Raw genomic sequence first — 14,170 nt, 5'->3', positions numbered from 1 at the left:
GTGCTTACATTATTACTGTGCGATCTGAGCTCAAAAGGTAATGTGTTTGATTACATTTAGGATATTCAAAATTCACAATACTATGAGAGTAGTCCTAATTGCTTTTTTTTTTTTTTTGAGTTGTGTTCAGAAGAGTTGACTGCAGTGACTTCACATTTAAAGGTGTTTCAATTGAAAAACACATTGTATGAGCAGCAAGTTAAATGCTTTCGTTTAGGTGTTGATTAGAGAGACTTTTCTTGCAATTGTGAAGAAATACAGTTTTTGGTTAGACAGTTATTTACAAGGTGGGATGGTTTAGATGCCTGTTACCTCTTTCAGTGCGTGGACAGTCCACTCATGGCTCAAGTTTAATTGTAGCACTGATTCTTGCACCATTTTTTCTGCGAGTAGTTTGCTAATAAAAAAAAGCAAATGAGTCGCTAGTAAACTAACATGTTCCATTTTTACCAGGTGGTACAAAGGCTGGTCAAGCAGGTTACTTTAACTAGAGCTATCTATCCAAATAAGGCCATGTTAAAATATTGTAAAGTAAATACTGTCTCCAAATCCTGGAGGTCCCATTTCTTGTAAGTTGTATGCCAAATAACCAGTCCCACTGATCTTGTTGCTTTCTCAGAAGCATGATCCCAGTGCATCTTGCTGCTTGTGGTTGCTGTTGAATACAGAAAGCTGTCAGTGGGTTTTCAGAAGCATGTGTATGAGAAAGAGATTCCTATTCACATCTGAAATATGGTTTGGTTATATTTCTTAACATTTGATTAATTCATAATGGTTAGGGTGTAGAATACATGTAAGTGAGCAAGATGACTACTACCTCTCCTTATTTTTAAAACAAATGTATAAACATTTGAATAGGGTCATGAGGAGATCAAGCTAGGCCTTTTCACTGCTGAAATAATAACAGCAGTAATTACACAAATGAGCAATATGTGGAGAAGACTGTTTACATGTAGGGATGAATTATTTAGAGATTACAGTATTATAATTGACAGAGAAGAAAAACTCTCCCCAAATCCAAGTACTTTGGAGCTCTGGTTATACGGAAAAATAGGTGGACTGGATTTCCTCCTGTATTCCTCCAGTATGCAGGATCCTCCTGCACATCTGAAAGGGAGATATTGGAGTTTTCTAGTTTTTTTATGGCATTATTTTTTTTCAAGAGCTCTGGAATACTAGGAATGAGCAGTTCTAGTAGTGAAGAAAGGAGTAAGGGATATTCTTGAGCAAGTACATATTTAATGAGATAGTTTGTTTAAAACAAAGCTATTCTTTTTTTTACTGGCAATTATGTAACTTTTTGGCTTGATTCTGGCATAATTATTAAATTAGTGATGCCTAGCTTTTTTCTCAATCATTTTTTCTAGCTTACCAAGGGTCCTTGGAAAGCACTTGGATAGGCTAAGCAAATACCATCTGTGCAGTTGAATAAATGTGTATAAAACATTTAATTATGGATAAGGCACATTTTGTTCTGAATAGCGAAAGCTTGTTGAACTCTGTCATGCAGCTTTTGTCCTTGGGGATTCCTTAAGCTGATGCAACCTAGACAGAAACCTGAAGAGTTTCCCTTGCTGATCCTTAGACAAGCGTCCCTTTGGGTTTTTAATCAAAAGAAACAACTGTCATTGATTAAATGAAGTTAAATCTTCTCATTCTAAGATTACACTGTTACATTTTTGTCACATATATCAAGTGTAAGTTTTGTTCCAGTGAACAGTCCTGTTTTGAATGCTATCAAGAGATACTGTGTATATTAGGGAAGTGATGATTAGATTCTGGACACACCTCCTTGCCTTTAGTCCCATACTTTAGTCCCTGTTTAACCTCAGCTCCCTTTTTGACATCAAAATATTGTTCTGTAAATGCATTATAACCTGAACAGCTGATTTGAGTATGAATGAAGATTCTTCCTTTCAAAACTCTGTTGTACATTTTTAAGTTTAGCCTAGTTGAGGGCAATACTAAGTTCAGGAAAGAAAAGTTCTATATTTTTCCACTCTTAATTCAACACTAAGTATTAATGTCAGAAGGGAAAGGTTGCCGTATTGATATTAAAGGCAACAACTTGTGTTAATCTTCTGTTGTAAGAATCAAACAGTGTTTTTATCAACTCATAGGTCCAAGCTTCAACTAATAGGATTTGTTGCATAAGTCTTGTTAGCCCAGCTGAATACTTTGTACTTACAACTAGATGATGGCTAGTGGTTGAATAATTTAAAATTTTTAGAACTAAAGCAGGAAAAGGAACCTAGCTACAATTGCCAAGTAACCCATCAGCGTCTTTTAGTACTTCCTGTGAAGCACCACTTTCAGACCTCTCTTAATTAGCTCTTTCCAACTCATAAGAACTGTGTTTTTTCTTTTTTACCATGTTGTTGTCTTTGAATTGTTTTCTTCTATTTGTTTTTCTTTTCGTAGCATTTCTCATTTTGTCTAGTTGGGTTGATACTGTGCAAATCTGTATCATTCATGTTGCCTCCATCATTTGTTTCCTTCTAGTATTACTTTCTGCATTAAAAGCTGTCTTTTTGTTCAAAATTGTTGAGGTTCTTGCAGTGGCCTAACAGACTTCATTGCTGTGCTCCTGCTGATCTTGCTTTGGGGTGAGGGCATACATTAAATTCTTGTGTTTTCTACTCTTGTTTTTTGGGGGGATTTATGTGCATTTAGGCTTTCCTTTTGCTTTTCACATAAAATATTTTTGCATGTTGCATACCATACTGCATATTTTTTTTCCCTCTCATCTGCCCTGCATTTTCCATTCAGTATCATTTTTTCTTCTTTGTTATTTGTTTTCATATTGCTTGTGTAGTACAAAACTTTGTATTTCTCTAGTCAGGAGAAAAAACATTGAGAGGTTTAATTCCTGAAGTAGAAGGATATCTTATACGGTCAGCAGCCCAGACCATTTCTAATTGAAATCTGGTAATGTAACTGTGCCATGTAAATGGCATTTTCAGAGTGGCTAGAAGTAGTGATACATAGGCACTGTATGCTACAATGAAAAATAGTCAGCTTTGCATTTACAGACCATTGAATTCTGCATCCTTTCTACTGCAAGCAATTTGGGTTATACAATGTAGTATAAAAAAAAAAAAGAAATATTTTCAGGTGAACATTTGTATTGAGTTCAATACATTCCTGAGTTTTGTTAGACTTAGTGTCCCTCTACATCCATCTTTGGACTTGCATATAGAAGTGCAATTGTGTGGGGTACCACTTCCTGCTGCAGCAGAGGTGGCCATTCCCAGTAGTAGCAGGAACATCCTTGGCTGGCAGAAGCACCAGGTGAGCTCTCCGTGGTGTTAAAATGATGGTCTCACAGCTGAGAATATCAGCAAAGCATGCTGCTTTGTGACTCAGTGGGAACCACGTGGTGTGGGCATTGTGTGGAGAAGAACGTTGATGCTGAGCTGCTGAATGTAAGCTGGAGAACGTGGGAACAGAAAACATCAATGATCCAAACTCCTTAAGGCTGTGCAGATGATCTACTTGTGATGTTCAACTATCTTCCTAACATTGCTCGAGAAGTTGAAGCTGGGAGTTCAAGAAAAAACTTTCAAAGTTTGTTTCAGAGAATTTTGAGCTCTGTATAAAGGTATGCAGAGCAAATCATATTTGTTCAGGTTATCAGCCAAATACCCAAACTGGACCTCTCAATCAAAAGAGTTTTTATGCTAATAACAGTTCCCAGTGTGTTTGTAGGATTGCTGTTTTATGAGAAGCCAGTTCCTTGTTGAACTAGTGTAAATGGGGTGACTTGAATTTAGCTGGTAGGTGTGTACATCAGTGAAAGACTAGCTCTGAATGTAGATTTATGTTTATATTTTTTTTAAGCAGTAAAACTGGAGCAGAGGCTCCTAATTTCTAAAATGATAGATTGTCTTCCTTTTGTTCTCCAACTCTTTGGCTATTAATGAAACAAATTGTGCTTGTTGGCTTCTACTCAGCTATTCTGGACGTACAGTGTGCTAATGTAAATCAGCAGTTTCTGCTGCTATAAATAGACTTCAACAGCAGCTGCAGAGCAAAACTGACAAGCTTCTGGTCATTTTTATTATTGCCATTCAGAAATTGTTTGAATAGCTGTGAAAGTGTCCTGTGGTGTGTATGCTTGCTGTAGCAATGATATTTGGAGACTGAGCTGAGGTTACGAGGAGAGAGAGAGAGTGCATTTAGATCCCAGTGGTGTGAGAGCTGAGACTGAGAGTTGTGTTCCTCCATTTGGGAGTCCTTAAGCTACGTTTGGAGCTTTTTTCTATAAAATGCATGTTACTCAGCTGGCTGAAAGTCAGGAGTTCTTAAATGGAGTCCAGACTCCATATTTTTCGGATGTCTTTATGGCTAGATATAAGCCTTTATAAGCATCCTTGACTGCGGGACATCATCATATCGTGTCCTGAGAAGTTGTCCCCTAACATGTTTAGTTTCTTCTGCTGCTGAGGCATTTTCTTTCGTTGCACGGGGAAGAGACAGCAGGGCAAGAATGCTTGCCTTCTACAGCATCCTTCCCCTCCCGCACCACCTTAGGAGCTCTTGCACGATGAACAGCAATTGCCACTGTCCTCCCTTCTAGGAAGCAGAATGGAAAGTGGTACCTGCATGGCCTCCAAAGGTGGATGCTAGCAGGCCAACCATTGTTGTGGCTGGACACAGGAGATGCTGCCAGGACAGGAAAAGTATTGAATATCTTTCGTATGGGCATTTAATGGAGTCCTATGTTTATGTTTACATGTTGTTGTTTTTTCTCTTGAAATCCTACTTTTGAGGATCTTGGTACAAGGTCTCAGGAAATATCTTTAGCTGCAATAATGATTTTCCTGTAGTAAAGATAGACTTAATTTCTGTGCTGCCCTGGAGTGCATGTGGTCAAATGGAAGGTAGAGTCAGCTTGTGCTGAAAGATAGGGAATTGCTTTATTTTCCCTCTCTAGTACAAGCATGTTTCTTGAATCTCGATACTCAACCCGTGTGAAAAACAGGAAGGTGGGAGCAGAACCCACTTGTCAGCTGTTACTTTAGAAACAGCATCATCAGCCTGTGAGGAGGCTAAAGATGACCTAAGTGAAATTCGGAGTGTATTCCAATGCTTAGCAAACTGGAAACTAAAGTCTCTTAGCATTTTAGTTGTGTGTTTTACCAGTGGTTTATGCTGTGTTCTTTATACTGAATTAGGTTCTAGTAATGTTAACTATTTCTAGGAGGAACACCGTAACAACTAGACTCTTAACTTATTAATTCCAATGTTGTTTGAAGTATGTTCTTCTAGTGGATATTTTCTGGCTTGATAGCCTAAGTATTTTAAGTGCTCTACTACTAGAAAAATAGAAGAAAACATAGACTTGTTCTTTTTAACAACGATTCTTCTCATCTTTTAATTCAGCTACCACTTTCAGGGAATAATTATAGTTCATTCACTGTGACTGAGTGCTTCCATTTTTAACGACCATTTGTGGCAATAATGAGGTCTATATAATTGGAGAGGAATATGGTATTTGGCAGATCCTTGCAGGATCTTTTGAGAGTACACATTGAAGTACAAAGTTTAGAAGGGAGCCTAAATTCTGTGACAGGAATTGGATAAACTGCCAAATCATGAATATAAAATCATAGAGTATTAAGTATTTTGGAACTTTTAAAGTTCATTGCGAAAGCATAGTATAAGAAGTTGCATTTTCAATATTTCTAGAAAAGATCAGCATGTTGTATACTAGCTTAATTCAATTTTTAAAATACTGAAACTGTTAAAATACAAAGTTAATATATTTTGTGTAATGAAGAAATGTAAAGGAGGAGAAATGATAACTTATGTAGAATTAGTTGGACTCTACAATTCATTGTTCTTTGGAGACAGGCAAAAGGAGTTAATTCCAAGAATGTTTGTGTGATAGACTTTACTGAATAAACCTTTTATTTCTGCTTTCAGTCAGCAGATAAGCAGCGAGCCCTAGAAGAAACCAAAGCCTACACAACCCAGTCATTAGCAAGCGTAGCCTATCTGATCAACACTTTGGCCAACAATGTTCTCCAAATGCTGGATATCCAAGCATCCCAGCTTCGACGCATGGAATCTTCAATCAATCATATTTCACAAGTGAGACTTTTTCCTGACTTCTTGTTCTCTGTTCATGAAATTATACAGCAGATAAAACTGTCACTGTATGTGACTTACCTGATGTTTTGTGAATAAGAAAAATAGTTGCATCTAGAACAGAAGGATGCATTTCTCCTCATATTAAATCTAGGAATGGGTGTCTGTGTGATTTGGTATTTGTGGTAATGTGAACATTTTACATAGAATAAGAGATTAAATGTAGTCTTCAACAGTTTGTTGTTTGGGGATGGATCCATTTTGTTTGTGTATGAAGTGAAAAGTGCAGGTAGGCAGCTAATGGAAAAAAAACAGAAAATTATGTTAAGAAATGGATTAGCCTTTCCAGTTCCTATTTGTGACCTACTGTATATGGTATTAAATAGCTACAGGCATTCAAAATTTAAAAAGAAAAAGGAAAAAAAAAAAAGGCATGAAACAGAAGCTGGAAAACACTACTTGTCATCTGTCATCTTTTTACTTTAACTGTTGCTATCATATTGGCCTCTGATGACAAAAGCATAGGTGGCTTTTCTTAATAAAATTCAATTCGCAATGATGTGAACAGAGGGTAAAACTAATGTTTCAAGTTTATGTATAGCTAGAATGCCTGCAATTGTTTGCATTTTTTTTTTGAACAACAACAAATAAAGTAAGCTACGTTTATAAAGAACCCATGTCCTACTCCACACTGATGAGGGAGTTTTGACTACCAGAATAGGCTGAGGATGAATGATAGGTTTATTGGAGGCTTACATGCCCATGATGGGTTAAAAAGAGAAAGTAAGAGCAATGATACAGCACTTTCTGTTTTTCTACTATGGGAGAGTTGTTAGGTTTTCTGACTGAATATTCTGTCTTATTCAACCAGTACGTTTTAGCTGCTAGTGTTTCTTGATCTCCACATGATAATGTTACATATGTAAAAAAAATATATCTGTGTATATATATTGTATTCAGAAAGACATTTGAAAGTGGGAGCTGCATAAGGTAGGGAATAGATAGTTAAACAGTATGTAGATCTGGAAGAGACTCTGGGGATGACACGGCATTATGACAGAGGAAGCAACACCACAGCAGGACATACAAGCAGTAAGATATATTTTCATCAGTGGGTCAGTGAGAGTGGATGGATGTGTTTTATTATTATTCAGAAAATGTTTTAGCTGGCTGCCATGTTCTTGATGGCTACTTTTTCTTTTCTGTTGTGTGAATGATCGCATGGTTCTCCAAAAGTTGAAGTTGTGTCCATAGAATGGATAGAGATCTGTTAACTAGTTGGTGCTGAAAAGGTTGCTAAGCTGGTAGAGATCTGGACCATCAAAAGAATTGAATAAGTTTTTGCTATCTTAATGAGCCAAATTGGCTTACCGAGTGGTAAGATGAATTCCAGAGCAGGTGGAAAGGAAGGGACAGGGTGGATTTTCCCTTCTGGTGATAGTATGCTATTAGATTGCCTCAGTTATCCCATGCAACTGCATCCTCAGAAATAAGCTGAGAAGTTTGATTTCTTCTGCTATATGCTTTTTGTTAATCCACGGACAACTCAAAATTTTATTTTCCCTCAGAAAATGTCTTATGTCTTTCACTCAGGCTTCACTGGATTTTCCATTTTTATACATGCGTACAGTTTATTTGCCACACAGTTTTTCTAAAACAAATTTTGGGGAGAGTGTCAAGGCATTTTTAATTTTTTCTTTTGAGAAACCGAGTTTTATACGGACTGAGATGTTAGGTCAGATTAGCTTTGGAATTTATACAAAATGGACTGTTACTTAAAGTGGAGTGCTAAATTACCATTACCAAATACATAACAGAGATGGAACAGCCAAAATTCATAGGCTGCATTTATACAACCAAGGAAAGTTTAAAAAAAAAAAAAAATTCTGAATTTGTTTATATCACTGTAAAATTGAAAATTGAGGGTATATTTTGGTTGTGGTTTTTGTTACTGAATCATCTGTATGTCAGATGTTCCCCAAATCTTCATGGAAGAAGTGATGTTAGAAGAGCAGACAGTATTTGAATTTTGGATATTAGTTACATGAAGTGTACTGATCCAAGGAACTTTATGAAGTTGCATTCAATGCACTCAAAAGTGGGTTCATCCCATGATACTGATGTTGCAGATGATACATTCTCCCTATTAATTTTGGTGGTTACTTCTTAAAAAATGGATTTATTTTGTCACAGTTTATATGTAATGCATAATTTCTGTTCAGTAACTCTGATTGTATTTCTCCTGGAATATGCCTAATCTGCAGAAGATTTCTTCAGTCTTTTTACTTTGGGTTTCAACAGTAGTGGATTGTCTTTAGCACCACATTAAATACCTCATGGTATAATATCTCATGGCTAAATTAACATTTTGGTCAGTCTGACTTGAAATGATGTCAGTGAGGTAGAACAGGTAACGGATTGGTAACTACCATCTGCTCACATTTGACAGTGCATTATTATTAATACTTTGTATTAATACTTTGGTCAGTAGGCATTGATATTTAAATTTAGAAAACACTAATGTAAATTACAGTATATAAATGTGTAGCCCTGCTTTTAATTCTGATTCAAAATTCCACATACTCTCCAAAGAGGGAAGCAAAATCATTTGGCTCTTAGTAAGAAAACTTTTTCAAAAGTGCTTATTTTGCTCAAGTGACATACAAGCTCGAAGAGACATGATAAACTTCAAGATATAAAATATTCTAGTTCTCTGTTCGTACATAGAATGCCAATTTATGTCACTTTCTGTTTCCTTCTAAATGCCAGATTAATCAAAGAACTGGAAAGGAAACTGATAATCATTTGTGGGTTTTTAGATTATATATAGGTCCTGAATAAGGAAATCATTACTATTGAAACTATTTTTATGCAAGTGATTAAGTCCTATTGGTTTAAAATTTATGATTACTTTGATTTGGTCTGAAGGCTGATGAATCTGTTCTTACTTGCCTTCTTTATCTTTGTCCAGAAATAGATGATACGCAATGTTTCTTATTTGGCTGAAGATTTCAATGCTAAATACAGATCTTCTGTATAAATATTTATACTTATTTTAAAAAAATTGTGTTAAAGTTTTTTCAAGTTAGCAGACACTGTGAAATGTTGATCATATCCAAATACTTTAATCTGGCAGATTTTCAGGTTTTAGTATTTGTTTGATGAGAAATATTTTGTCAGATTTAGTTACGAAATGGTCTTAGTGAGCAAGTTCAGCTTTAAAATTCTTCTCTGCTGCTAATTATATAAACAAGCATACTACCACAAAGAGCTGAAATATAGTAAGAGCCATCAGTTATCTTCAGTGATGCTGTAGCATGGAGAAATCTGCTTCATCCCCTTCTTATGGAATTTGTCTCCTATGAAGTTGCCAATCAGAGCTGTTCATAAGTAGTGAATAGACCACAGACTGGAGCTTTTCTGTAGTCAGCACGTAACGCTTAGCTGAACTGTAACAGCATGGGTGAGCTGGCTGGTGTCTGCAGGGATGGTCACTCAGACCTTCGGTTGCTATGTCACTAAAGGCTCCTAACCATGTTCAGTTGTCTTTTTCTTGCAAGTTATAAGAATAGCCAGACTTACTTAAAAATGGTAATCTATGTCCAACTCTACACAGTAGATATTACTAGTTTATGGAGCAGGTAGCTCTTTAGCATCTTAGTATCACTGTGACCTTTTAATGTATGAAATACATACAATTTAAGTTGTGGCAACTAATATGTCACATTTCTGACATTTCAGTTACTCATTGTTACTATGAGTAACTACTCATTATTTATTACTAAAAGTAATAGTCCAGTTTTCAAGGTAATTTGAAATAAAGTTGTTGAAATTCTAGTAAACTAATGTAAAAAAAAAAAAAAAAGCTCACAACATTGTATTTAAGCAACCTTTTCTCCTAAGATTTTTTTAAAATGAATGTTAAAAGCCTAAGCTAACAGTGACAATACATTGATAAAAGTAAATGGGAATGTTTTGAGCAAAGGAAAAAATGAAGGCTTATGGAGGCTTTTGTTTCTGAAATTTCACTGTAGATTGGACTTTCAAAGTGCTAACTTAATACTCTGAGAAATTTCACTTATAGGTAGAATATCTTTCAGAACTCTGGGTTCAGTGATTTTGAAGTGGAGAATAATGTTAATTTTGGAATCCCAGACATAGTTTAATATTTTATCTGTTTTAATCTTTAAAAGCATTGAAGCTAGTTTTTTTTGAACTCAATATGGAAACTTGATGTTTCAAAATGGCCAGAAAATTTCTAATAGAAACAATGAAGTGGTTTATACGTGTTTCTCTTTAAGTCAGGCCTTGCCTTATTGTAGGCATTTTGGAAGGTGTACTTAAAAATTGTAGTAAAGAGCCTAACTTCTCACAAACTGTCTGTCACCTAAAAGCTTTTGCCAAAGGAGGTGGAGCAGTAGGGGAAAAAAAGTGCGTAACAGTGCTGTCAGGAGCCTTACATTTCTTATCAGAGAATAGTATAAGTTCTAGAAGAGCAGAGTGTATCCCATTTGCTGTTCGTGCCAGACTTTACGAGCTTGGTGTTCTTTTAGTCCAGCTATAAGCCTAAAAACTTAATTATACTTTTTTGTTGTCTTCTTGGAGATTTTCTGAAGACAGTCATTTAAAAATGATACTTCTTCATAGATGTTTATAAATTGATGAATAAACATTCTGTTGGCATTCTTCTGTCTCGCTTAAGGGATTTATGCTAGTTCTGGAGGCAATAATTACCTGTGCATTGAGGATAAATGCTTTCATTTTCTTTAGTAGCAGGTTAATCTTTGTTCCTTTTTCTACTAATCAAATAGATCAATGTTCCTTTCTGCTGTTTTATAAATATCTTAAGATATTTTTGTCTCTGGTAATCTACTAATCAAGAAAATGAAATTTTGGAAAAACCTTCCAACAGAGTGCTTTTCAATGCAATTTTGGGAGTATTTACCAGAAGTGGGTGCTGTTTTAATACATTTAGTTATTCCATAGCTGTTGAAGGTAAAGGAAATGTTCTGAATCATCGTGCAAGAGAATTCCCATTAGATGAGCTTCAGGATTTAATTAGATTTTATGCATTTCATTGTTTCTTACTGTAGTCATGCCTCACCGATCACTGAAGCCCTTAAGGAAACTGGATGTACTTACAATTCCTATTAATAATTAATAAAACTCTCCCATCACTCATGGAAACAAGTTTCCACTGTGCCAAGATACCATCGTGGCAATAGCATGTGAATTAAATATCTGCACTCATCTTATGTTTGTAGATAGTTGCATAATAAAATACTAAAAGTGCATGGTTAAGTTCACAGAGGTCAAGCACTTGAAATGCAGAGAAAGGAAGAAATAATCTTACCAACACTGGACTAATTAATTTCTTTCTGATTTGGAGATTGAAGTCAAGGTACTGAAGGTGTACTGTCAAAGGCATAAAACAGTTTTGAATGTCCAGATTCAGATTCATAAGATCTTGATTTTGCAGTACATTCAAAACATCATATAGCATTTGAGACGCTGTTGCAGCTGGGATTGTTTAACAAATAGGATCGGAGGCTTATGAGACAAAGAACATAAGATAGGCAGTATAATGTTTCTGCAGTTTTCTAGTGTCATGTCTAGATCACAGATAAAGTTTGAGATAGTAGAGATTGAATTCTTCAGTGGTATTAAACATGAGACCATCCTCTAAGTTGTTTCAGTCGCATACAGTTAGATAAAAATAAATAAAAAAAATACGTTTGTGCTTTTTAACTCCTCAGCAGATGAGGTGAGGATCCTGTAGCCAGTCTCTTTGGTATGAAAGCTTCTTGTTCCACTTCTCCTTCCACTTTTCCTTCCACTATGCTATAAAAGCAAAAGTCTGGCACAGGGTAGGGATTAAAACATGTGATACAAGAGGAAATACTGAATCTTACCCTGATGCAGAACGATATGTTTTTGGTAGTCTGGACTGGAACGTGTTTATGTGCTGTTTACACTGGTGCTTCTACAACCAATAATACTGTATGAGCTGTATGTAGACGTAGTCATCTCAGACAAAATTGACTGGGGAGCAGATTAGTTATTAAACCAGCAGTTATTGAAATATATGTGTTTCTGTTTAGCTTGAATGAACTGTGAATTTCTGCAAAGGTATTGGCCAAATCTGGTTAGCTTTTTGTGACGGTGATGGAGAATGTATCCCAGATTTTTTAACTACCCCTATTACGTTTCAAATCATTACTCAACAAACTTGAGCTTTCCAAAGAGAGGGTTGCCAACATTTTTTGACCTTGAATAGTCTATTTTTCTGTGGCTTAGTTTTAGAAATAGCTAGCTCTGGTAGAATCTTTACAGTTCTGGGCAGGTGGTACTAGAGGTGGAAATATTAAAAGCTATATTGAGTGCTTAAGTTTAGCAAAGGTGTAAGATATTGAAAATATGTTTCTGGGAATTACTGGGTAATCTTGATAGGTAGTAATTTAAACTTGCATATAATGCCTCTGATATTTGTGGAAATTCTTTTGAAGGAATGTGAAGAAACAGCTTCTTGGAAACATTTTGTTTGTTTTTTTGTATTTAAAAATATTTTAAAGGTAATACATATATACAGGATCTTTTTTACTGGTTTTGCTATCTGTAGCACAAACAAAAGGGTTACTAACCCTACTGCCCCAGTGCCTGCCCAGAGAAAAATAAAATTAAAAAAACTTTTGTTATGAAAATGAGTTCTTATTCGTACCTGTTCCTTTGTTGCAACAAAGCCTTTGTCTTAACTATAAAAAGATGAAAAGTCTTTCTGGTACCATTCATGGTCACTGACATGATGACAAGAAATGTTGTGAATGATTAGAAATCCTAATGATGACAATTCTGGGTGTTTTCTGACTTTATAGCTAAAATGTTTGTTCACAACCAGCAAATTTTTTGTAAGGAAAGTTGTTTTGTCAACAAAGAATTAATCTTTTTTTTTTTTTAATGACGCAAGCAGTGTCATGCACCTTGATTTAAGAGTTGTGTTTTGTTTGTTTGTTTTTCTCCTGCAGGGGCTTTTTGGTAATGTTCTCTTTTTTTCTAGTCTTGTTACCAAACACGATTCAAGTACGTGTTTTCAGACACTGAATTTTCAGTTGGGCTTTGTCTTACACTAGAGATTCTCCTGTGGTACTCGTATTATGTGGAGGGATGTCTTTTCTGTGTTGGCTTTACCCATTCCAAGTAAAGGTACTGGGCTTAACCACTGGCTTCGTAGTGGATAGCTATGTTAGTACCGAGCACCTTCTAAAATCCAATCATTACTTTGTGATAAGCAATTTGTAGTGACTGAAATACATGGTCCAATTTGTCTGAGTGAAATTTTATTCTGTTGTATAGCTACCAGTCCTATTTTAGCAAACTGTTTTACAGTGTGAGAAAACCAGCTTACGGTTTGTTTTTCAGGTTGTAAATGTTAAACTTTGGGAAAATACCCCTATGCTTCATCTAGTTGGAGACTATTTCAAAGACCAGTTTGGAGAGCAGTTGTAGAACTAAAAAGAATAAAAGAATCATATAAATGAGTGTCAGTAAATCAACAGGAACTAAGAATGGAAAGAAGGTATTTTGCTGAATTGTAAAGAATGAAAGTAGTAGAAAACCCAAAGAACCTGTGACTATCAGCGTGGGCTTAGAGGTGACAAGTTTAACAATAAATTTGACAAAGACCATGTAAGCAAGTATATGTAGTAATATGTTCAGCACAGTATACAGAGGTTTTCAAAACATTAGAACTGATTCAGTGTTTTCTTTTCTACTGACTCTGTATTCAAATGCATACCACTGTTAGTAAATACACTGCGTCTTTTGTAGACGGTGGACATTCACAAAGAGAAAGTTGCTAGAAGAGAAATTGGTATCTTGACTACAAACAAAAACACCTCAAGAACTCACAAAATCATTGCACCAGCTAACCTGGAGCGACCAGTTCGCTACATCAGGAAACCTATTGATTATACAATTCTAGATGATATTGGACATGGAGTGAAGGTAGGTGATATTGTTAAAACAGCCAAACTGCAAATACATTGTCTTTGTATATTTTCAAAATAACCTGATGCTTTTC

The 14,170-nt window shown here is 35.6% G+C and overlaps 1 protein-coding gene across 6 annotated transcripts in view; it reads left to right on the top strand.

The window, feature by feature from the left end:
* ABI2 (abl interactor 2) overlaps positions 1 to 14,170 on the top strand; it is a 61,672-nt gene that overhangs the window by 19,671 nt on the left and 27,831 nt on the right. For all 6 annotated transcript variants that reach the window (XM_035571885.2, XM_035571894.2, XM_035571874.2 and 3 more), the window contains exons 2-3: positions 5,929 to 6,096; positions 13,918 to 14,094. In XM_035571885.2, coding sequence (XP_035427778.1) covers positions 5,929 to 6,096; positions 13,918 to 14,094 — 345 coding nt within the window. The remainder of the gene's footprint in view (positions 1 to 5,928; positions 6,097 to 13,917; positions 14,095 to 14,170) is intronic.

Source organism: Cygnus atratus, chromosome 6 (assembly GCF_013377495.2).
Source record: "Cygnus atratus isolate AKBS03 ecotype Queensland, Australia chromosome 6, CAtr_DNAZoo_HiC_assembly, whole genome shotgun sequence".
NCBI classification, from domain to species: Eukaryota; Metazoa; Chordata; class Aves; order Anseriformes; family Anatidae; genus Cygnus; species Cygnus atratus.
Note: the sequence above shows the minus strand (reverse complement) of the source record. Positions and strands in the feature narration are given on the sequence as shown.